Source organism: Xyrauchen texanus, chromosome 37, assembly GCF_025860055.1.
Source record: "Xyrauchen texanus isolate HMW12.3.18 chromosome 37, RBS_HiC_50CHRs, whole genome shotgun sequence".
NCBI lineage: Eukaryota > Metazoa > Chordata > Actinopteri > Cypriniformes > Catostomidae > Xyrauchen > Xyrauchen texanus.
In genome coordinates, this window is record NC_068312.1 from 15,555,252 (window position 1) to 15,582,034 (window position 26,783).

At 42.4% G+C, this 26,783-nt stretch overlaps 1 protein-coding gene across 1 annotated transcript in view; it reads right to left on the reverse strand.

Moving 5' to 3' along the window:
* Nucleotides 1-26,783, reverse strand: part of LOC127631321 (GDNF family receptor alpha-2-like) — a 138,485-nt gene that overhangs the window by 37,176 nt on the left and 74,526 nt on the right. The window contains exon 4 of the mRNA XM_052109414.1: nt 10,648-11,059. Coding sequence (XP_051965374.1) covers nt 10,648-11,059 — 412 coding nt within the window. The remainder of the gene's footprint in view (nt 1-10,647; nt 11,060-26,783) is intronic.

Consider the following 26,783-nt stretch of genomic DNA (forward strand, 5'->3'; position numbering starts at 1 on the left):
TGGTGTCTAAACAAAAGTACAAAAAAACTTAGGAATATACACTTTACGTACACAAATACCTACTGATGAGAATAATATATCAGATAAGAATAATAATGTATCTAATAACATTGAGGTTTTGTTTGCACAGAAACACACACAGATTCAAACACATACTGTAGACTAATCAATATTCATATATATAGTTGGTGTCGCTATAATTTTGCATCAAAGTGTGAATGTGTAAATCCTGCCACAATTCATTGATCCTATTTTACATAAACACAAACCCACATCAATACCCCCACACTCATGCTTCCATGCAAAAATACAGAGGCATTTTCAGTTCATCTTCTGCAATCAAACACACACACACACACACACACACACACACACACACACACACACACACACACACACACACACACACACACACACACATTTAGACATACAGTACATGGATTGTTACTATACGACTGATTATATACATTGTGTGCTGCAGGGCTTCATTACTAAAGAGCAGAAATCAAAGTCTAGTACTAGATAGCGCTAAATATTGCGCATCCACACCACACATGAACAAATCCTTATTAAAGTGTCCTTATTAATGCTGCTTCATATCTTCAGTTAACTAAAATCTATGATCTTTCCTTCAAAGTGGTTTCATTGTGCTTCAAAGGCAAACATCATTACGGGAACAAGCAGTAGAGACGGTTCTCAGCTAAATCTGTACACTTTCCTATTAATTGAAGAACTTTCATATGCATTTGTTTATTCTAAAGTAAAAAACAACAACAGCGTGTGCTGTCTCCAGTGTAATGTGTACATGTGTGTGTTCATGTGTGACCTTGTGTGCTTTTCAATCATTCAAGGGAGTACTCATATAAATCCTCTCCATTAATGCTCCAGTGGTTATCTGGTTATGCATATGTGCTCAGTGAACCCATAACTTTTACAGCATCATTGCTAAATGCACATTACTACCAAGGACCATGTTAACATGCAAGATCAAATAGTCTACGTATGTGAAAAACATAAATGTAGATTTCCAATTGTTGGTAATGGTTTTCTTTAAAATGCAATTTTCTATCATTCCATTAGCTGTTTACATTATGTGGCCATTTCTGCTATATTGGCAAGAATTAACGATAACAGCACATCTGCCCACATCTTCTAGGATTAAGTGTCTAGATTCTGCCCAGTATCAGTATTCTTAAAGCTAAATCCATGTTCAATGCCTCTTCAGTTATTTGCATGTAATATACATGAAGCGAAGTGAATGAACAGGCTTTCCGTCTTCCAGTATAAGTACAAAATGCTCATTGCACACATGTGGAGCTGCCAATATAGAGAGAAGTAGAAGTGATCATAGAAGTCCAAAGTGGCTGAAGACTTAAAAATTGACCTCATTAGACTGGAACATGACAAAGAGTTGTAGATGGAAATTGAAATTCTGCCAACTGTAGTTGATTTGAATGACTGCAATTTCATGAATTTTCAAAGGGGCCACAAGAGGAGATTTTAGGAATTTAGCCTTAAAGGTATTGTTCACCCCAAAATGAAAATGTTCTCCCTTTTTCGTCTGCTCCTGCAGAAAGTTGGTGTGCATGTGCAGTCATCTCTGGGTTTCATCTACAATAGAACGGGTTTCTCACCTGCAGTTTGCTGTAAAACCACCTCTGTTTAGCAAGGTCTTAATGTCAACAGCAGAGGGGGAGTCAGCTCAGATTTTGGAGGAAAAAATAGTAAATTTGCTGAGCAAAAGAGCTATAAGGGTGGTGATGGAGGAGGACAGCTGTCACAGATTTTATTCCAAGTATTTTGCCAACCCAAAGAGAGGGGGGTGGACTCCATTCCATTATGTATATGTGGAACCTCAACAAACACCTCAGAAGGTACAAATTCAAAATGCTAACACTCAAAACGCTCTCTCAGTAGTTTACATCAGTCGATCTGAAAGACAAATTTTTTCACATTGCTGTTTACCTGTCACAAAAAAATTATTAAGGTTTTCTTATCAGGGAGTAGGCTACAAAGTTTTGATGGTGCCTTTCGGACTGTCCTTAGCACTGAAAGTGTTCAACAAGTGTGTTCAAACAGCACTAACGCCTCTGAGATTAACGGGTCACAGATTGTCTGCTTACCTAGATGATCTATTGCTCAGTGCTCCATTGCAGCAACAAACAGAGATAGATATGAGAGCACTGGTGTCTCATTTAGAGGACATAGGTTGTCTGGTGCCCTAGCAGGAAATAATATATCTGGGTCTCAGATTAAACTCCGATCTGTAACAAGCTTTTCTGTCAGAGTAACGCATCGGATCAATTCACAGCTGTTTGTCCCTTTTTTTGAGAGGGAAAAAATTCTCATTCAGACTGTGTCTATACCTATTGGGTCTGATTGCCTGGATGGCATCAGTCATTCTAGTGGGACTATTGCGAATGAGAGAGTTTTAGCACTGGATAGCAGCGTATCACTTGTGTCCTCGCCGACATTTAAATAGCAGGGTGACAGTGATGTCAGATGGGATGCTCACTCTCCATCATCGAAGAATCCCCACTTTTCTTCACGGGAGAATCTCTAAGGAAAGTGGTGAAGACAAACACGTAACAGATTGGGGTGCGGTGAGCAAAGGCAGAATAGTGAAAGTGGTTTGGCCAGCGTCACTACACAACATGCACATATACTTTAGGGAGTTACTGACAGTGTTTCTAGCATTGAAGCACTTTGTACAGTTAAAGTTCAGTCATACTGATCCCCCCATACTGGCCGGGGAAACTGTGGCTGGAAGAAGAAATAAAAATCTTGTATGGCCAGCCTTGGCCCCTCCCACTGTGCAGAGACTTGCTATCGCAAGCACAGGTGGAAATATTTCACCCCCACATGGACCGAATAGCTCCTTGGGCTTGGCTTGTGACAGGCAAAATTAGAGTGTCATAGGTTTACCTCAGAGGGTTATTGAAAAGATTCAGAGCATGAGAGCTGCTCTGCGTACAATCAGAAATGGAGTGTTTGAGCAGTGGTGTGCACACAGACACATTGTTCTATTTTTATATTCAGTGGCAGACATTTTGTGTATTCTTCAGGAACTTTTGGATAAAGGCAGGGCCTTTTCTACCATCTTTATCTCACTGCCATATCGGCCTGTAATGTGGGAATTGACTCAAGTTCAATAGGTCAATGTGACAGGGCAGAGGGCGGGGCCAGGTCGTGATTCCACACACCCGGCCCCTAATCAGGTTAATCATTCCTCAGAGAGGGATAAAGGTCGACTGGAAGCTGCAGTGCAGGAGAGAGACAAAGCGCGCACATGCCCAGAGAATCCACAGTCACTTCCAGGACAGCGGTGACACGCAGTGCATGTGGCAGGGCATCCAGGCCATCACCAACTACAGGACAACATCAGTTGCCTGTGACAAAGATGCCTCCCTTCCAGATGCGCTGAACGACTTCTACGCTCGGTTTGAAGTGCAGAATGACGTGGTGGCGAGAAAGACCACCCCTTCTCCCAACAACCAGGTGCTCTGTCTTACCACGGCAGATGTGAGAAAAACTCGTAGAGTCAACCCACGGAAGGCTGCTGGACCAGACAACATTCCTGGCAGAGTGCTCAGAGGATGTGCAGACCAGCTAGCAGATGTTCTTACCGACATCTTCAACATCTCTCTGAGCAGCGCCGTCGTTCCAACGTGCTTCAAGGCCACCACCATCATCCTCATGCCAAAGAAGTCTTCAGTGTCCTGCCTCAACGACTACCGTCCCGTCGCACTTACACCCATCATCATGAAGTGCTTCGAGAGGCTTGTCATGAGGCACATTAAGACCCAGCTTCCCCCCTCACTAGACCCACTGCAGTTTGCGTATCGTCCAAACCGTTCAACGGACGATGCCATCGCCACAACCCTCCATCTGGCCCTCACCCACCTAGACAATAAGGACTCAAACATTCGAATGCTGTTCATAGATTTCAGCTCAGCATTCAACACAATCATTCCCCAGCACCTGATTGGAAAGCTGAACCTACTGGGCCTGGACACCTCCCTCTGCAACTGGATCCTGGACTTCCTGACTGGGAGACCTCAGTCAGTCCGGATCGGGAACAGCATCTCCACCACCACCACATTGAGCACTGGGGCCCCCCAGGGCTGTGTGCTCAGTCCACTGCTGTTCACTCTGCTGACTCACGACTGTGCAGCAATACACAGCTCGAACCACATCATCAAGTGACACGACCGTGGTGGGTCTCATCAGCAAGAACGACGAGTCAGCATACAGAGAGGAGGTGCAGCGGCTGACGGACTGGTGTAGAGCCAACAACCTGTCCCTGAATGTCGACAAAACAAAAGAGATGGTTGTTGACTTTAGGAGAGCACAAGGTGAACACACTCTGCTGAACATCGACAGCTCCTCTGTGGAGATCGTCAAGAGCACCAAATTCCTTGGTGTTCACCTGGTGGAGAACCTCACCTGGTCCCTCAACACCAGCTCTATCACCAAGAAAGCCCAGCAGCGTCTCTACTTTCTTCGAAGGCTGAGGAAAGCACATCTCCCACCCCCCATCCTCACTACATTCTATAGAGGGACTATTGAGAGCATCCTGAGCAGCTGCATCACTGCCTGGTTTGGGACTTGCACCGTTTCGGACCGCAAAGCCCTGCAGAGGATAGTGAGGACAGCTGAGAAGATCATTGGGGTCTCTCTTCCCTCCATCAAAGACATTTACAAAAAACACTGTATCCGCAAAGCAACCAGCATTGTGGACGACCCCACACACCCCTCACACAAACTCTTTACCCTCCTCCCGTCTGGCAAGAGGTACCGAAGCATTCGGGCCCTCACGGCCAGACTGTGTAACAGCTTCTTCCCCCAAGCCATCAGACTCCTCAATACTCAGAGACTGGTTTGACACACACACACACACACACACACACACACACACACACACACACACACACACACACACACACACACACACACGTGTTCTGAGTTGCACTTTAATTACTGTCACTTTATAACTGTCTGCTACCTAAATAACTGCTATGTGCATAGAACACTATCTTATAGTATGTTATGTTTACGTTTTTAGAAACTGTCATCTTTTTGCACTACTGTGTACTGGTTGGCGCTGCACTGTGTCTATTGTCCTGTTCATTGTCAGAAATTTGTTGTACTGTCCCGTACTTTTTGCACATGTTTGCACGTGCACTTTATATAGGTATATATAGGTATTTTATATAGGTATTTTATTTCGTTGTGTAGTCTCATGTGGTCCTGTGTTGGTCCTTTGTTGTTTTTATGTAGCACCATGGTCCTGGAGGAACGTTGTCTCGTTTTGCTGTGTATTATACTAACTGTATATGGTTGAAACGACAATAAAAACCACTTGACTTGACTTGACTTGACTTGACTTGAGAGAGAGAGAGAGAGAGAGAGAGAGATTTATTGACAGCTGTCTGAAACCTTAGTGTGTTTGTCTCTTTGTTTATGTTTCGTATTAAAATATTATCTATATTCTCAAGCCGGATCTCGCCGCCTCCTTTCCCTTAACCCCTTTACAGTCAACACCTGATTGTTTGCAGGTTTTGAGGGGCAATCGGCATTTGAACAGGGTGTCAAAACCGATAATTCCGTCATGGGAGCTGTCCATGGTTCTGAACATGCTTTCTCAGCCTCCCTTTGAGCCAGTTGAAAATATGGAATTGATGTTGAATCTCCTTTAGCTAAAGGCAGCTTTAATACTAGCTCTGATGATAGCCAAGCAAGTTAGTGAACTCAATGCTTTGTTGGTACATCCCTCTTTGCGGTGGATTTGTCGAGAGTGTCTCTTAAAATGGATCCAGCCTTTGTGCCTTAGGTGAGCGACTCTGTGCTCAGTTGTAAGCCGGTGAACTTGTTGGTGTTTCACCCACTGCTGTTTTCCTTGTCGGAGGACGAATGGCTTAATTGTCTGTGTCCAGTTTGTATTTTACATTTGTACATGGAGAGAACTAAGGCATTGAGGAAGAGTAATCAGCTTTTTGTTTCTTGGGCTGATTCTTGTAATAGCAGACCCATTCACATTGGGTAGTGGAAGCTATTATATTAAGTCATAATAGTCGGGGGTTGCGACCTCCGGAGGGCTTGAGAGCTCATTGTACCAGAGACATGGCTACCTCATGGGCAGTGTTTAAGGGCATTTCAGTCCAGGATATTTGTGCGGCTGCAAATTGGGCATCCCCTCAGACTTTTGTCTGATTTTACAGACAGGATGTTACAGAGTCGTCATTGGCTTATTGAGTCCTTGGTATGGGTAGTCAATCTGCCGATGGGTAAAAATATACACACACAAATCAAAAATAACACAGTAGCACAAGTGTGTTATTTTGTTTCCCCTTATCCATTCTTTGCTAATTGATTAGATGGGTGTACATTGGACACTACAATTCGGTTGATGGTCTGCTTTGGACAGCATATCTGCAATACGGGAGTTGGCTATATCCCATAGTGAGATACCAAATGCATGTTAGAAAGAGAACTTTAGGTTACTCACATAACCCCGGTTCTCTGATAACAGGAGTGAGGTATCTCACCACACTTCCCTCCTTTCATTTGCATGGAGAAGAGATATGCAGAGAATGAAGAATATACCTGTGGTGGTATCTTATATAGGGAGGTGGGGCTCCCTTATCACTGCTGTGATTGGTCTGTCAGCTGACAGACGTGGTGTCATTGCTTCCAGTGTCGGATATGCCTGAGACGAATTCCCATAGTGAGATACCTTACTACTTTTTTAGAGAACCAGGGTTAATGGAGTAACCTAAAGTTTAAGTTTCAGTAATATTTGAAGATTGACTACATAAATGACACCTCACAGATGTAAAATTAATCTTTTAATATAAAGTCTCTACCAAAATATTATCAAAGTATGATCCCATATGTATCCACAGAGGTCTGGGCTAAACCCAGACTATCCATTGACTCTAGAACTGCCCCTGCTGAGGGTGAATTAAACCCTCAGCATGTCTCTGGTAAACAATTTTTCAAGGCTAAATTCCAATACAGTTGTGTACTGTTTTAAAAAAACATAGAGAAAGCTCACATGATAAAAGATTTTTAGAGGAATGGAGATATATATGTATAGAATTCAGTCTAAAATCGACTATGTGCATTGATCCAAACAACTTCACAAACATCTCCCGCATGGACTTTTCTGGACAAATTAAATCTAACCATTTTCACAGAAATGATGAAATTTCATTAACTTGTGGCTTTGCTCAATGAACCCACCATTTAAACTGGGCTTTATAAACAGCATTTTTGCAACATTGAAGGGAAGGGAATGCCACTCAAATGATCGTTCCACGTTCCAGACAAAAGTACAATTATATTTTTTTCACAAAGGGCCCTTCCACAAGAGTGTTAGCGAAGGGTACATTCATACAGTAATCCCACATTCCCTTCAGAGAGCCAACATTAATAGCGGTGTCCTTCAAAATGAGTAGGGCATAGGTATGATAACTTTCTATTGGAATTCTCCCACAATCTGTGGGGTTTTCCGCACTCTTGGTCAGGAGTTCTGGCTCAATTTACTGCTGATCTTTCCACTCATAGTATGCCTAATATTGTGTTAAGGAAAACATTCAAGCTGTGTGTAAATACCAGCCTTCTCATTCTCAGAGGCCTGATGTCTTGACAGGTATTGATAGAGTAATCCAGAATGGTCCAGTAAGTGCTAGTGGATGAGCTTGTGTTAATAAAATGGTTGCCTATTAAATCACAGGGAAACAGAATAAAAGTGGTGTCCTAATGTTCTGTTCAGCCTAATTGAGCACTGGCTTGTCAATTAGGCAGAAAGTCTCTTGTTTCAAATAGAAGGTTCTTAAAATGCCTGCAATTACGTTCCTGGCAAAGGCTCAAGGCACTAATAGAATATGGTAAATTGAAAGAGCAGACCTTTATTTTAAAGCAACAGTAAATGTATTATGATTTTATATTTGTGTATAACCTTAAAATTTATTGGAAAATGGGTGGAAGGTATGTTTAAACAAACATCGAAGCATTCACTTTTCAGCCTTTTGGCTAAGATCAAGTGTAGTAGATCTGTTTTGGGGTGCTGTAATGTAGTGGTTAAGGCTCAGGGCTGGTAACTGGAAGGCAGCTGGTTCAGCAAAGAGAGAGTCATGAGCCAGCATGATTTTGCCTGTAGGCAAGGCACTTAACTTCAGATCCAGGGGGATTCTCCCTAATGTAAGTTTGTGGCGCAGTTCTATGGCACTGTGTGAGGACATTGTGGGAGAGTTGCAGAAACATTAAATATATAGATTCAAATAAAGATTTAATAAACAATAAAGATAAAGAAACTATTTCTGATGTACTATAAGTTTAAAGTTTATGAGAGTACCATAACGCTATGTAACTTACAATAATGTTTTATGTTACTTTCTCCCAATGATGAATCGCTTGTGTTGTATACCCAAAAATACAGGGTGGAGTGGACACATTGTAAATCTCAGCTCATTTCTCAAATACAAAACTTTAAATGCTGATCAGCCACAACATTAAAACCACCTACCTAATGTTGTGTAGGTCCCCCTCGTGCTATCTCAGAATAGCATCTCACCACAATTGTACAGATCGGTTATCTGAGTTACTGTAGACTTTATCAGTTCAAACCAGTCTGGCCATTCTCTGTTGACCTCTCTCATCAACAAGGCATTTCCATCTTTAGAAATGCTGCTCTCTGGATGTGTTTTTAATTTTTCGCACTGTTCAGCGTAAATTGTAGGGACTGTTGTAAATGAAAATTCCAGGAGATCAGCAAGCCTGATCTCACATAAAAATCAGCAAGTGTGTTTTCAGCTGAACCGTGAAGATAAATGTTTATTTTTTTTTATCTACCCCCCAACCAAAACCCAAATCTAACTCTAACCATTAGTAGAGACAAAATTTAATGTTAGGGACAAAAATGCAACATCCTTATCATGCTTGTGATTTTTTATACAAATATGATTACTTCCTCGTTTGATTGGGGATTGATCTGTGGTCTCCCACACAACTGACACAACATGCTACCAGTCGAGCTACAAGGGAACGTTATTGTTGTGCTGTTCCAGATATGTCTGATGGGATACAGAGCATGTCAGTGAGTTGGCATACTGTTGGCAATCCTATGTTAATGGAACATCCGGAAACAGAATGCAGACTTCCTGTGTGATCATGTCGGATCAGCGGTTACAGAAATACTCAAACCAGCCTCTGTGGCACCAACAATCATGCCACTGTCCAAATCACAGAGATCATATTTTTCCACATTCTGATGATTTATGTGAAAATTAACTGAAGCTTCTGACCTGTATCTGCACGGTTGTATGCACTGCACTACTGCCACATGATTGGCTGATTAGATAATCGCATGGATGATTGTTGGTGCTATATGGGCTGGTTTGAGTATATCTGTAACTGCTGATCTCCTGGGATTTTCACGCACAACAGTTTCTAGAATTTACTCAGAAAAAATAAAAAACATCCAGTGAGCTGCAGTTCTGCGGATGGAAATGCTTTTTGATGAGAGAGGTTAACATAGATTGGCCAGACTGGTTTGAACTGACAAAGTCTACAGAAACACAGATAACTGCTCTGTACAAATGCTATTCTGAGATGCGGGTTGGCACTGATTTGGTGGCAAGAGTGGAACCTATGCAATATTAGCAGTTGTGGCTGATCGGTGTATGAGATACATTAACTATCTTTAAAAAATAACCTTTTGTTTTTTTTTAAATTGGCACACACTATGGCATTTTGTTGCAAAAGTTAGGCCTAAACACTGTTGCGATAACTATATATAAAAATGTCTATTTGTCTCAGAAAGTTTACTGCTTGCAAGCTCATTCAGCCTGCTTCCAAAGCAACCAGTTGGCAGAAGCTTCCGATTAAAGTAGTTTCATGCACTGTCGGTCAATCAAAAATACTCTTTAAAACTCTTTATAAATCCATAATAATCTCTCAAAAATGTTACTTGCATGTGTGGGTGGGGTCTGGAGGGCCATGTTTCTCCATTGAAACGTTGCCATGTTTCGAGACTAAATGTCTTTCCTTGAAACATTTAAATTGCATTTACTGTATTTCATAAATTCATAGTATATATATTTCTAGTGACAAATTGTTTTTGAAGTGTGAAATCAACTTAATACCTATCTGTTTCCATTGACGAGGGATCAGTCACATGAGAAACAAGCAAAGATGGTAGCCTCCAAATCACATACTTCAGAGGAACCTTGCACTAGCCAAGCAGATGCCATAAATGGCAATGGTAATGGATCGCTTCAGGTTTAGGTCTATCCACACTAAACACATTTATGCTGCACAACACAGCACAATCATAGCCAATCAGAACATATTTGATGTTTAATACACTGTTATGAAAGCTGGATTTTGGCCAATAAGAGTTCACAGTGGGTGAGATCTATGCAGTGCAATGATTCAGAAAAAGATACCATGTAATCGACAGGACAATGTTGCTTGTTGCGGCTGGTAAGGACAAAAAAATCTAATTGGCATGGAAGAGCTTCATATTATTGTGTGATACTTTATTGCATTGCCTCTGGTTTGGATGCGGTGTAAGTCATTTGTATAAAAGCATATGCTAAATGGATAAATGTTATGCACATACATACACATTCACTGACCTACCTGCAGTGTACATCCAGGCGGCAGGTGTTCCGCAGCTGAAGGCAGTTGGGTTTGCTCTTGTCCTGGTATGAGCAGTTGGGTACAATGACCTGTCTCCTCCTCTCAGCACAGGCCTGGTCCTTGCAAGAGCAGAACAGCAGCCCGTAGCTGTACTGCGTGTCAATACGCTCAAAGAACTGACGCAATGCTTTGTGGCAGCGTTTTCTGTTACAGCTTTCTTGTAACTGAGGTTGAGTTTGTAATGGCTGCTGGCCCTGTGCCTGTGAACGGGTGCAGGTGGAGATGTAGTTGGAGCGCTGACGCTTGCAGTTTTCATTCAGGTTGCAGGCTTTGGTGGCATCCAGGCAGGGATTACACGGACGGCTGGAATCTGAGCAGTGAGGCTGGCCTTTACCTGTGCCAGAATGTATACCTACGAGAGGAGAACACCAAGATAAGTGAGATACAGGGTTCCCACAGTGATGAAAACCTTGAATTCAGGAAGTTTTGAAATCGAAGTTCCTAGACCTGACAAAGTCATGGAAATTAATAATATCCTAAAAAGTATAAAGTTTTGTTGAGTATTCATTCCAGTTCCTGCTTCCTCCTTGGTTGGTAAGGCAGAGTCTGACACAGTGGTGCCGAAACCCGGGATAGGAGGAAGACCCGCTGTCAAAAAAGCAGCTGGAGGAGGGTCACAATGCCGAGGAGGTATGATATGTTGGTACTGGAGCAGTTCGCCCGAAGGCGGAAGAGCTCGCTGGCGTCCATCAGGAGAAGAAGGAGCGGCTGCTGTCCACCAGGGGGCGGCAGCGGCTCCTTCTCCTGGCAGACGGAAGTGAGCTCCTTCACCTTCATGTGAACCACTTCAGTACGCCATGAGGGCTTTTCTGAGGGCTTTTTCTGATGACTCAACTGGCATCTCCAGCTCTTCCTTAACCCCTCCTGGCTGATTAGGATGATTTAGCACTGGGAGTGTGTCCTCACAGCCCGGCCACACACTCCTCATCGCAGTAAAACAATTTTATGTTCAGCTCGAAAATATTTTCTTGGTTAGAAATTGCTCTTTTTAAGTAAAGAGATTTATCTAGTGATCACAAAAAACTAGAAAAGTAATGGAAATTCTTTGTTTAAAAGAAGTTGTAACCCGTGTTAATTATATAAAGAAAGTAAAGAATTAAGAGCTGAAACGCACATAACCCTTCACAGTTTTTTGCCCTGTTTTCAGAATGACCCATTTACACCTGGAATTAAGATGGTCTTTGGAGATCCAATCACATGTGGTCAGGTGAGAAACATCGCTGCTTACATCTGTTAACTTAAATGTGTCTGTGGCCACTTGTGTTCATATTTGGATGGAGGTGACTCTGTTTCATGATGACATACATCAATCACTATGTCAGTGTGTTACTGCAGGATAATAAACAAACTCAAAAAAGACAATGGAAAACACAAAAAAAAAGGCACACTATTTCTCCCAGATGTAGCTGAAATTTAATCTAAGCACAAAAGCACATTTCCAACATTTCCAGAATTGTCCATTATTCTTGTGGATAACCTGTACTAACCTGAATAGCAGATGTTCTTGCTTCTCATCTGTGTCAAGCCATGTTTATATCAGACACACTGTAGAAGATCTGTGAAGTTCTCATGCTTGTTGTTTCCATTATATCTGATTTTTTTTTATCATTATTTCCTTTTATAGCCATTCATAACCAGTAAAGTTTAAACACTTGTTTTAGTGAAGCAGTTGATTGACAGGTGAGGGGTGGCACTTTGCTGCTGCCGGGGCGCATTCATGCGGTCACATGTAACATATGTACAGAGGTGAGTAGAGTAGCCAAAAACTATACTCAAGTAAAAATAAAATTTAATTAAAAAAAAAAATTACTCAAGTATAATTAAAAGTGCTAACATAAATAATTACTTCAGTAAGAAAGTATCCAATTAAAAGAGTACTCAAATAGTGAGTAACTTGCTACTTTAACAAAAGGCATAATGGACGTTAACCCTATATTCTATTACATAATACACATTTAACATGTATTATGGAATTATTCATTTATTAGGGGTCCAAGCACCCAATGTGCACGAATGTCTCAGGTTACTTGACAATAACCCTTGTTCCCTGAAAAAAAAAAAAGCAGAACGAGATGCTGTGTTTGATTCAGCGCTTATGGGGAATGTCTTTAGGAGTGACCAGCTGTGAATATGTGTGCAACACATCTATGAAATTGACTAGAACCTTTATAGCCTCTGTTGGTGACATCATCAGAATGCGCCAGTACCAGAGGCTATAAATGGCTATACATTTTTGGGCCACGTTCACCATCGCGTCCAGACCCTGTACCCAGGCTGGGTGACTCAGAGAAAAGCAGAGGGGACATTTCGCTGTCCAGGGATATATACTGCTTTGAGTGACAGGAGCTTGCCCTGGGTCCAAAGGAAAATCTGCCGTGCTGGTCTGTTTAGCTGGCGTGACCGGAGACCTCCTCGGTGATATATGTAAGAGACTGCAGCTGTGTTGTCCACTCGCACCAGGACATGGCAGCCTCTCATATGCTGGAGGAAGTACTTCAGGGCCAGAAATACAGGCATCAACTCGAGACGGTTGATGTGCCAATCAAGCTGATGACCCTCCCATTCCCCTTGAGCTGGACGACCACTTAAGACTGCTACCCAGTCCGACAGGGAGGCGTCTGTCGTTAACAGTCTGCGACTGCAAGACACACCTAGAGTGGGAACCAAGATGAGGAACCGGGGTCTGAGCCACTTAGAGAGGGAATGTAGCCTGTGACGTGTAACCCTTATCTGCCTTCGGGTATTGGCCCTTGGATGAAATCCCCTGGCTTTGAGCCACAACTGGAATGGTCTCATAGGCAAAACGCCCATAGGGATCACAGAGGACGCAGATGCCATGAGACCTAACATTCATTTTTACTGAAGAACAGTACAAGCTTGGCCTAGCCTGACTCTGCTCAGGGTATTCTGAAAGGTCTCGATTTGAGTGGGAGACAGCTGTGCCCACATCGTGATCGAATTCCATATGATCACTAAATATGTCATTCTCTGGGCAGGAGAGAGAACTCTTTTCTTGTCATTAAGTCTCAACCCCAGAGAAACCAGGTGAGCTAAGACAATATTTGTGTGCTGTAATGCCAGTTCCCCGTCTGTCGCTCACTTCGATGTTGTGTCGAAGAAGCGACACTAGGGGTCTCTCTTGAGAGCCTTTCTCATCTCTGATCTATGAGACAGGGCCAATGAGAAATTGTCAGACAGAATGTTTATGTCCCGCCCCCGGACATATGGGTATAAAGGGAGGGAAATGCGTCTGTTTCATTCAGAATTTTTTTTCGGAGCCGACTGGTTGTGGTTTTGTGGGGGTGTCGGGAAGGAGCAGGTAAATATTTTGCACACCCCGTCCCGATGGGGGGGCTACCCCCACAAAGCTGGACGCAAGACCATCACTACTTCTTTTTGAAAATAATGGTCCTGAGGTCTTGCTTTGGAGGCTGCTGAGGGCGACGAAGCGGTCCCAAATCTTTACAAGGGGGGGGCGCGACTCACCACACTTTGTTTTTGAGCCTCCCTTCCAGAAGGACCGGGACGAGGCTGGGTGGCCAACAGCCCCTACCCCTGAGTGCAGCGAGGAAGGAATTGCACAAAGGTTTCCTCATGTTTTTTCACCTCCCGAAACCTGGTGACGACTGAATTAATTGAATCGCCAAACAGGCCAGAAGGTGAGACAGGAGCATCAAGTAAGAATATTCTGTCCTTATCCATGATGCCGTTGAGGTCCTTATCCACAGATGCCTCTCCGTGCTGACCAAAGCAGCCATTGAACGGCCGATAGCGCGAGCCGTCTGCTTGGTTGCACGGAGAGATAAATCTGTGGCTCGACGAAGCTCTGAGAATGGTTCCACGTTAATTGTACTACCCGCACTCTTGTAACTTGTAACACTCTTGTATGCTTGTAACACCGCCATGATGTGTAGCGCGGCACCAGCCTGACCTGCTGCTTGTTAAGCTTTCCCTACAAGCGTTGAGGTGGTTCTACACAGCTTTAAGGCGAGAGTTGTTTTTTTCAATGATGATGCCGAACCAAGCGAGAGATGGCCTGCGAACATCTCTTCTACCTGTGGCATCATTGTATATCCCCGTATCTTAGCACACACACTAGTCGAATATGTCGACGTCATAGGCACAAAGATACGGGAAGTAAAATGTTTCTCCCATGAACGAGTAAACCTGTCATGGAGTTCTTCAAAGAAGGGGAGAGACTGATTTTGTGTTCCCTTCCCCTGGCCACCAGACAGAAATCTGTCTTCTAGATTTGATCGTTTGTGAGTCTCTTGTTCATGTGGCCAGTCTAGCTATATTCTGGCCACCCACACAAGTAACGACCTTGAGTAATTCCTCAACCGTTTGTCATCACGTGAGGACCGCTCAGATGTAGGCAACTCAAAGTCCACAGAACCAAGAGATTCATCGTCCCCCTCATGAACTGAAGAGTTGCCGGGGCATGCTGGAGAGAGCGAGTGATAGGGATGGACCCGTCTCTCACTCCTCAGCCAGATCCATATGCGAGTCCCACAATGGAATGGTGGGTGATGGCTCTTGGAAGTAAGCGAGACGAGCGTGCAATATCTTCACTGTGAACAGCTCACAATGCTCGTTGATCGCTCATTATTTAAAAAAATATTTCCACACTTGAATGACAGAAAAAGAGACGTTTTCTGCACACTGCCTGACAAATCTAACTCCTATTAGAAGAATAGAGGGCTTGAGAAGCACAAACACATCACAGAGTGGTCTAAAGACAAAAGACCTGACGATGCACCTGTGGCACATCTATTTATAGCCCCTGGTACTTGCGAATTCTGATGATATCACCAACAGAGGCTATAAAGCTTCTAGTCAATTTAATTGACATTTTGCACACATATTCACAGCTGGTCACCAGAAATGCTGAATCACAGCATTAAGTGTAGCTTTTGACAGGGAACCCTATTTTATTTGTTCTGATTTTCTTATTTTTATTCTTATTATTCTTCTTCTTTTTTTTTCTACCCAAAAAGTGTCTGGCCATCAGATACCATAAGTCGAAGAGCCAGGATGGTTCCAAATCACCAGGGGTGGAAAGATAACTAAATCATACTCAAGTAGAAGTACTGTTACTTCCCAAAACATTTTGTGTAAGTAGAGTAAAAGTAGCTGTCATAAAAACTATTCAAGATTAAAAGAGTAGTTCATTTAAAAGTACTCATGAGTAGTGAGTATTGAGTACCGAGTTGCAAAACATATGCCCCATTATAATGAACACTGTATGCCAACTTTTAAAATACATCACTTATCTATGATAAACACTACATGAATCTGATTCCAAAAAATAAAAGGGAGACATGATAACAGAAATTAGAAGATTAAAAAGTTATTTTCAATACACTGATCACCATTTTAAATCATAATGTATGAAACAATTACATTAAAATCAGTTTATACGTAGGGTTTAAATTTCCCTTAATTTCGACAGAGCATTATTGTTGTGCATAAAACACGTTAAAATTATTAAAGGTTAAATACAAAAAAAAGCTAAATAACCAGGATAATTTGGCACGTCATGTCATGCACAATAGAGGAGGTAGAGCAGGCATGAGAAAAGTTGTTTGGTACAGGGGCTACATCACCCTTAAAAAGGAATAATTCATCCAAAAATTTTTATGTTCTCATCATTTACTCACCCTCATGCCACCCTGGATGTGTATGGCTTTCTTTTTATCTGCAGAACACAAATTAAGATTTTAAGAAGAATATCTCAGCTCTCAGCTCATCATACAATGAAAAGGCTAAAATATTGAAAAATCACATACATCAGCATAAAAGTAGTCATCCATGTGCCTCCAGTGATTTAATCCATGTCTTTGGAACCGATATGATAGATGTCATGAGAAACAGATAAATATTTAATTCCTTTTTTTACTATTAATTCACCTCCCTGCTCAGTAATTCTCCACTATAAATTTAATTTTCTTCTTGTGTTTTTGGTGATTCACATTCTTCATGCATATTGCCACCTACTGGGCAGAGAGAAGAATTTCTAGCAAAATTTGACTTAAATATTGATCTGTTTCTCGCCCACACCTGTCATGTCAATTCTGAAATCATGGATTAAACCACTGGAGTTGTATGAATTACTTGTATGCTGCTATTATGTGCTTTTTGGAGTGTACACATTTTGGCACCCCTTCTTATTTTGAATGGACCTACAGAGCTAAAATATTGTTCTAAAAATCTCAATTTGTGTTCTGAAGAAAGAAAGTCATAGACAGATGGCATGAGGGTGAGAAAATGATGAGAATTTTCATTTTTGTGTGAATTATATTTTAAGTAGCACATGGGGGGCCACATTGTTCTCCTTTTGAGATACAATGTTCCATAATAATTGAGTTCTTGTATCTTTTAATCCAAGAAATAGTTGTGTTCTCATTCTAATGCATGATGCACAATTTTCTGTAGTTTGTGACTGGAGGAATGTTCTAACTTAATTATTACTTTTCTATCTTTATAAAGGCTAAGCATAATTAATACATTATTTTATCATCTCTACTTTCCTGGTAATTTTGTATACCAATTTACACATTCTCTACATCAGGTCAGTATTATTACAAAACGAACAATATTGTTTAAGCAATATCACACAAGCAAGATTGCGATATGGCCTTACATCAGCACTGCTGTGATTCGGCCACAGGCCGAGTGCCATAGGTAATCAAAGCAGTGCTTATTTAGAGCCATATAGCATGAGTGAGATATTGCTTAAACAGTTCAATGAACAATTAAATTACAATTACATTTTTTATTTGATTGCATGAAAATGTGATAAGTTAATATACTGTATGTCAGAATTAACATTAACTAAGATTTATAAATTATATAAAAGTTGTGTTTATTGTTTATTGTTTATTCATGTTAACTGATTGAGTTTTTGATGTAATAAATTTTGGGTACATCATCTCTTTAACAGTACAAGTTCATTCTCACCAGTTGCATTAAAACGGCTGTTTATTTATTGACAAAATGCATTGAAAATGTTAACAGATAAAATCAGTTTTGTTGCATATTTAAAACAGATATGCAAATTAAAGATATATAATATGTTTTCACTGTGTAATTTATTATTATAATATAATAATGTATAATGATATATACTTATTAAAATTGACATATTCACATGGCAGAGAAAATACCCCAGATACATACATTAGATGGAGCTATGGAAAGATGAGAGATGTAATGGGTGCATAACTCTGTTCCCTTTACAAAAGGCTTCACTTTGATGTTGCGCTGCTAAGCGCTACGGGGGAACAGCTTTCGCTGTGAGCTGAGCTGAAATAATGTGTGGAACACGTCAATGAACATTGACCGGAATTTATAGCCTCGGTTGATGTAATCATTAGATGCACCTGAGGCCAGGCTATAAATGGATACGTCACCAGGTGTCGTCAGAAACTCTTTTTTCAGAGCGATTCTGTTTCTGTGTGTTTCACACACCCTGTCAAAACTTTCTTTCCTCTGTTAGGAGATAGAATCAGTTAGGCAGTGTGCAGTGAATGTTGTTCTATTTTTCTCTTCTGTTTAGAAAATATTATATATATATTTAAAAAAAGAGAGAATGACTGAAAGCAAGCGGTGCGTGTTCCTCTCTTCTCGCTCTATAGCTGAAGACGGCACACATCAGTTTTTGCTGTTTGTTTGGGGGTAAGAGCACGCTGCTCTCGCGTTGCAGCAGGGCGGGTGCGAGCACTGCGATTTGCTTTAACAGGCAGAGTGCGTCGTGCTCGCCTCGCTTGCTTCCGGAGTCAGCACTCACGAAAAGATCGTTCGTGGGGCTCGTGCATGGATTTGGCTGAGGAGCAAGAGACGGGTTGATCCCTTTCTCTCACTCTCTCCCCAAACCCAGCTGGTCCTTCACATGATCTCGAGCGCGTTCCGACGCTTCTTCGGATCATGAGGTGGATCGCAATTCTCTTCCGCCTCCGAGCTATCCGTCCGCGATAAAAAAATATACGGAGGAATTGCTCGATGTTGTTACTCGTGCGGTTGCCAGATTGGACTGGCCACGCGAAAAAGAGACCCCCAAACGCTCCAAATTAGGGGATAGATTTTATCTTCCAGTCTAAGAAAGGGAACACCTCATGAGTCCCTTCCCTTTCTTTGATAACCTCCATGAAGAGCTTTTTCTCTCATGGAGAACCCCTAAAAAAAAAAAAAAAAAATATATATAAATTTTCTTCCCGTGTTCACATACCCTCGACGTCATTATATTCGACTATCGTGGGTGCTGAGGCACGGGGGTATTCAGTGATGCCGCCGGTCGAAGAGACGCTTGAGGGCTATCTCTCGCCGGGCTCGGCATCGTCACTTAAGAAGCCCTCTCTCCCCTCAAAGCCTTGTAGGACAACCTCCACTTTAGTGGGAAGGGCTTATCAAGCAGCAGGTCAGGCTGGTGCTGCTCTGCACACTATGCTGTTTTTCAGGCGTACCAGGCTGACCTCCTGGACGACCTGAGTGTGGGTTCTGCGCTTGACAAGCAAGCCTCAGACCCACCTCGGTCCTGATGGGCGGGGTAGCGGCCTTAAGTGGTCGTCCAGCTTAAGGGGATAGGAGGGTCATCAGCTCGGTTGTCACAGTCTCTGTCTCGGGTTGATGGCTGTATTTCTGGCCCTGAAATACCTCCTCCTGAGGCTGCCATGTCTTGGTGCGGGTGGACAATACAGCGGTAGCCTCTTACATAAATCTTCAAGGAGACCCACGTTCTTGTCAGCTGTATTTCTGACACGTCGGATTCTCCTTAGGGCCCAGGGTAAGCTCCTGTCACTCAGGTCAGTTATATCCCTGGATGCCCGTGATACTGGGAGCAGATTTACGGTCCAGACAGGAAATACCAACGGGGAGTTAAGAACTCCACCCTAAGGTAGTAGTTGCCCAGAGTTCAGCCAGCAAGGGTTTTTGCCTCTTACTGATAGCACCGGCTGGCCAAACAGGGCTTGGTTCTCGGAGCTAATCTCTTCCCTTGACGGCTCGCCTTGGGCGATTCTGAACAGGAAGGATCTTCTATCTCAGGCACAGGGCAATATTTCATCCCTGCCCCAAATTGTGGAATCTTTCATGTTTGGCCCCTAAGGGTACCAACTGAGGGACACAGGGCTCTCTCCTGAGGTTATCGAGACCTTTTTAAATGCCGGGCTTTTTCCACTTGGAACAAGTTTGGGTGAGATCTTAGGGCAGAAGAGGACCTCTTCGCCTCTATGAATAGCGCAATGTCTCCTCTACTTCTCCCTGAAATCACCCAGCCCCCTTGGGTCTGGACGTTAAGACACATACATGACCCAGAATGCGTCTGTATGTGTTTCTCTCCCCGGTTTCTCTGCTCCCGGGAGTTTCTCTCCCCGGTTTCTCTGCTCCCGGGAGTCTGCTCCCGGGAGGCAATGTTCACCAGCAAGGGTCTTGCCTCCTAATAATGGCGCTGCGCTGGCCAAACAGGATATGTTTCTCGGAGTTAATTCCTCTCCTCGACGGCTCACCTTGGGCGATTCCGAACAGGGAGGACCTTCTCATCCTTGAGGTCATCGAGAGCATTTCAAGTGCTAGGGCTCCCTCCACTTGGAACTGATCTGGGTAGATTTTACAGGGCAGAAGAGGACCTCTTCGCCTCTGTTGATAGCGCAATGTCTCCTCTACTTCTCCCGAGTCGCCCAGTCCCCCTCCCCTCGGGAGGGGCTGAACGTAGAAACGCAAATGCGCCTGCATGCGTTTCCTTCTGCTAAAGTTCTTATTACAGAACCAGCTAACTGCCAGTTTGCTTCAGTTCTGGATTTTCTGTAGAAAGAACTGTCAACGGGCACTTGCCTCGCCACTGCCAGGCTGTATTTGGCCACTGCAGTTTGCCACGGCTTGGTGGGCGGGTGCCCTCAAAGAGGCATCCTCATTATTGCCCGGGCCTCACGAGGCGCGGTCAAGCTTCGCCAGTAGGTTTCAGGGCGCACTCTACCAGAGGGCACTCCTCCTCTAAAACCTTGGCTAGAGGTCTCCCTCTGCAGCAAGTTTGTGATGCGGCAGGTTGTCCTCTCCGCACACATTCATTAGATTTTTATAGTTTGGATGTTTTGCCACTCCGGGCTCTTATGCCCTTGAGTCAACATCTCAAGCTCATGTCTGGACAAGTTTGTGATGCGGCAGGCTGGTCCTCTCCGCTCACATTCATCAGTCTTTATGACAAGTTTGTGTTGCGATAGGGTTCTCTTCACACACATTCATCGAACTTTGTGGGCTAGATGCTTTGCTACTCCGGGCTCTTATGCCCTTGAGTCGACATCTCAGCCCATGCCTAAACAAGTTTGTGATGCGGCAGGTTGTCCCCTCCGCACACATTCGTTGGACTTTTTTAGTTTGGATGTTTTGCCACTCCGGGCTCTTATGCCCTTGAGTCGACATCTCAGCTCATACCTGAACAAGATTGTGATGCGGCAGGCTGATCCTCTCCGCTCACATTCATCAGTTTTCATGACAAGTTTGTGTTGCGATAGGGTTCTCTTCGCAAACATTCATCGAACTTTATGGGTTAGATGCTTTGCTACTCCGGGCTCTTATGCCCTTGAGTCGACATCTCAGCTCATGCCTGAGCAAGTTTGTGATGTGGCAGGCTGGTCCTCTCCGCTCACATTCATCAGTTTTATGACAAGTTTGTGTTAGCGATAGGGTTCTCTTCGACACATTCATCGAACTTTATGGGTTAGATGCTTTGCTACTCCAGGCTCTTATGCCCTTGAGTCGACATCTCAGCTCATGCCTGAGCAAGTTTGTGATGCGGCAGGCTGGTCCTCTCCGCTCACATTCATCAGTTTTATGGCAAGTTTGTGTTGCGATAGGGTTCTCTTCGCACACATTCATCGAACTTTATGGGCTAGATGCTTTGCTACTCCGGACTCTTATGTCCTTGAGTCGACATCTCAGCTCATGCCTGAGCAAGTTTGTGATGCGGCAGGCTGGTCCTCTCCGCTCACATTCATCAGTTTTATGGCAAGTTTGTGTTGCGATAGGGTTCTCTTCGCACACATTCATCGAACTTTATGGGCTAGATGCTTTGCTACTCCGGACTCTTATGTCCTTGAGTCGACATCTCAGCCCATGCCTAAACAAGTTTGTGATGCGGCAGGTTGTCCTCGCCGCACACATTCATTGGACTTTTTTAGTTTGGATGTTCTGCACTCCGGGCTCTTATGCCCTTGAGTCGACATCTCAGCTCATGCCTGAGCAAGTTTGTGATGCGGCAGGCTGGTCCTCTCCGCTCACATTCATCAGTTTTATGGCAAGTTTGTGTTGCGATAGGGTTCTCTTCGCACACATTCATCGAACTTTATGGGCTAGATGCTTTGCTACTCCGGACTCTTATGTCCTTGAGTCGACATCTCAGCTCATGCCTGAACAAGTTTGTGATGCGGCAGGCTGGTCCTCTCCACACACATTCATAAAAATTGAATGGTTTAGATGTTTATGCTACTCCGGGCTCTTACGCCCTTGAGTCGACATCTCAAGCTCATGTCTGAGACCTCTCGCGTTTTTGTGAGTACACTGCACAACCGTAAGGGGTCCGGACAGCCCCAAGTGCGGCGGCGTGGGTATTGCGTTCCCCGTAGCGCTTAGCAGCGCAACATCAAAGTGAAGCCTTTTGTAAAGGGAACGTCTCGGGTTACATGTGTAACCCTTGTTCCCTGAAAAAGGCGGAACGAGATGTTGTGCTGCTTTGCCGCACTGGGACGTCCCAGGACTGCTCTTCAAAAAGAAGTATCTGACGACACCTGGTGACGTATCCATTTATAGCCTGGCCTCAGGTGCATCTAATGATTACATCAACCGAGGCTATAAATTCCGGTCAATTGTTCATTGACGTGTTCCACACATTATTTCAGCTCAGCTCACAGCGAAAGCTGTTCCCCCCGTAGCGCTTAGCAGCGCAACATCTCGTTCCGCCTTTTTCAGGGAACAAGGGTTACACATGTAACCCGAGACGTTTTAAGCATTTCTCTTCACTCCACAGATGTTATTATTTCACAAAGTGTTTTTGCTATTTCTTGCTGTATTATGAGGGAGCATCACAATGTGACAAGACACAATTAGATCTCTCCAACGTTGCGCGATTGTGATGAAGATAGCTTTGTTGATTATAAACAGGAACGATAGTTTTATTGCATCGCTCGCATATAGAGACATGGTACAACACCATTCGCATGTCCAATTAACAGGTTTTTATCCATTAATATATTTAAAATCGAAAGTTCATTAAATAAGCGCTTCCCCAATGCACACGCTCAAAGCTGCTGAATGCTGCACCAAGAGTGAAGGTGAGAGAGATAGAGAGCGACACAATAGAGGGAATTCCCTGCATTTTGAAAGAGAAACATGTGGGAATTATTCAAATTGTGTTTGATTCCCGCAGTCCCGCACTATTAAGCTAACATTCCAAGAGGTTACTCAAGTAAATGTAACGGAGTAATTGTAGTGAGTTACTACCCACCTCTGCATACATATCTGTTTTTTGTGATCCGATCACAAAACATTTTAGACCCTGTTTAGACCTGTATTTAGCACTGACTAAATATGATTGGATCATCAAAAATGCATCTTAATACCAGGTGGGGTCAATATTATTGTAAAGGAACAATGAAAACCTAAGTAAGGATTGTCTGATTCAGGGCTGTGGATAATCCCATGTAACTGCACAACCTTTCTCAGAGCAAGATCCTGACAAATAAATGACAAAGAAATGTTAGCTGTGCCCTTGCTAAGACTAAACTATGTTTAAATGTATTATCTAAATCTTATTGAAACTTTAAAAAAACATTGAAATGGCTTGATAACTGCAGTTTTCTTTACAGTGTTAATGTATTTCCAAGTGAAACAGGAAGTTTGGGCAGGAGAAAGACATGTACATTTTAAAAGCATAAATCTGCAAAAAGTGAATTTGGTGAACATTTAAATGTACTCAAGAATATAGATGACTTCAAATCTAACACACATGGACTAAAAGACATAAAACTCTAATTATGTTTTCATAAGTTCTTTAGCAGTAATGAATCCTCAAGGATTGTTTAATGCTAGTAATCAGTTACATTACAGAAAAAGAACGAGTGGGAAAAAGGGAAGCAAGGGCATACTGTATATCCAGCTGTATGACATCTTTAAGTCAGCTTGAAGATAGCTGAAAGAAGCATTCAGAGCATTGAGTAAGTATCAGCTGGAGACTGGGAGAAGTTCAGGATGTCTAAACTCGTATGAAGGTCGGCATTGATATGTTGCCCTAATGGCGTCTCCAGCCTTGACGGCAGCTCTGGTGATTGGAGCGAGAGAGAGAGAGAGAGAGAGAGAGAGAGAGAGAGCAAGAGAGAGATTGAAACTAATAAAACCCATGGGGTGTTGGTGTAACTTTGAGAACAGATGGTTTATCAGACCCCTTGTGGAGGATGAAAGCAGAATTTCATTCCGAATGGGTTTTCATTACAAATGAATAAAGTGCTAATGATCTAAATGTCTGAGCTGTTTACTCTAAATGAGTGGGAATATAAAATTTATGTAAATAAAAAGGGAATAGGCATACAAATTACATTGTGTTATGGCAGCAAATGACTCAGAAAAACATTAGGGCTTTTCATCAACTCCTTTGAAGTTATTTTGAGACTGATTGATATTAATAACCATATTGATGTTTGTAGGAAGAGTTATCTTGGCTATGAGTAGACATCACAGCTCAGAAGTTTAGTATTTTCAAAGTAATGATCAATAACGCATGTTCAGAACCACATCATTAATATGTCATGGCAATGTTTACATAAAGCAAATTACTAAGATTACTAGCATGCAGTCCATGCTTATTAAGCACAAATCTCATCTGTGTTAAAGCCAGATTTGTTAATTTTATGTGCATCTGGATTTCTGATTGCACCCTCAGCATCACGTTAGAAGCAAATTAAAAAGGTTTCTCCAATATTTAATCATGAAATTATACAGATTGCTTCCAGGCTCAATAATCAGCACAGTTAAATACAGGAGGGACCCCCTGCATGCAATCAATGCAATTTAGAGCAAATGCAATCGATGCATGTAGCCTCCCTTACAGGGGGAACTTCTCTACCTGAGCTTTTTCTGCTAAATGTTTATCTTACCAAGAATTAGGATTATGAGTTTGAAAATATAATCACAACAAACCACAAATGTCTCCTTGAGCACCACAAAAACTGCTTGTAAATCTATGTAGATTTACACACAAGACAACAAATGTATCCTGTAATTGGTACAATCTTGTGTATCCATGATAATAATAACCTTTTTATAGTTCTTGCTGTGAAAATGACAAAAGACATTTGCACCAATCCGTGCATGTGGCTAGCAAAGGTTACTCAGATCTAAAAATACTGTGTGGTTTTAGAGTGTTTCTAAATTTGATTCGGTGTGCCACATGCTCTCTTGTTGTGTGTGTGTTTGTGAGAGAGCAATTTTAGAAGAAGCCGTAAATGAGGTATGAAATTGGTCAGCGGATGGGGTTGCACAGACTGTGCTCTGCATGCACAAACATTCATCTGGTTTAAGCAGGGACAGGAACACAACAGAATCAAAGAGGAAGTTACTGAGTCTACAGGATACCCAGGTATCATATAGCATGTTTATAGACAGTGATTGTTTCTTTTAATTTAACAGAGGGGAATCCACTAAGAATGAATTGCACCTGCTGATGGCATCGATTACTTTTACATGTTGTCCACATTGTTTCTAGAACCCAAATCACTAAAGGGAATTGTGCAGGTTACAGCACAAACAAACCCACAAAATCTGAGCTGAACTCAATTTGAATGGAACAATTCCTGCTCTTGTCGTCAGATCTAAATGCTACGTAGTGGCAGAATGCATCAGACCCTACCACATACTTTACTGGGGCTCTACATTGTTCCACCACAGTGATCCAGGCACCTGAATTGGCTCTTTAAAAAGGAATTAAACTTTGGGTTGTTTCTCAACTAAACGTTTTGTATGCAAGCTTGCAAGTAAATCACAACCCAATGCCATTGTACTGAAAAGACAGACAGAGATATTGACTAAAATTGCTCCTTTTGTGTTCCGGAGAAGAAAGTTTATTGTGTTTGGAACAGACATAGTGGTGAGTAAATTATGACACAATTTTCATTTTAAGTAAACTATTCCTTTATTATTTTAAATATAGTGCAGCTCTATTTAATTTTACACCATGTTAAACTGGATTGCTGGTGGTTAGCCCTTGAATGTGATAAGATATCAGAGAGAAATAATGTACCGTAAATAAAATAAAATAAAATCTGGGCATCTGCGGCTGCTTATGCTAGACGGCTGCCTTGTAATTTTGTAGCCTGTGAAACAAATTGAGACCAGAACGACCCATCGATTGCCCACAGGTCACAATTTCAGCCTGATAACCATTATAATTTGATGAATTAGTTTATAACACACATGGGTCTCTTTCATATGCAAATATTCCAAAGCATACCTACAATACTGAATGTCTATAATGTCTGAATAATGAGTAGATTTGTGAAATACATGGCTTAAGGGACAGCAGGTTCACTCACGGTTATTCACAGCTCTTGGCACTGCATGTGTTGATTGCAATTAGGAGAAGTGGCAGAGTTTAGATGTAATCTCCTCTGTGATGCGTGAGCTCGTTAGAATGGCATTAGCATGCTACTGTCCCTGCAAGGAGAATGGTGAACCTTTCTTTACTTCGCATTACTCATTATCTCTTTCTATTATAATACTTATTCAGTAGAGAGAGAAAGAAACAGAAGAGATAGAAATGAAGAGATCAAACCTCTGTCAGATGTTCAGTCTGGTACAACTTTTTGCACTTACAGTACATTTCTTTCCCCATAGGTCCACTCATTATGTATTTTTTTTTCGATTGCACTGAAAAAAGTCATAATATAGTTTTTTCATGACCATTTTTCACCCACTCTCCGACCCTTCGAATTAAAGCTGAAGTGTGTTCCCATCTGTCGCTCACTTCGACGTTGTGTCGAAGAAGCAACACTAGGGGTCTCTCTTGAGAGCCTTTCGCATCACTGATCTATGAGAAA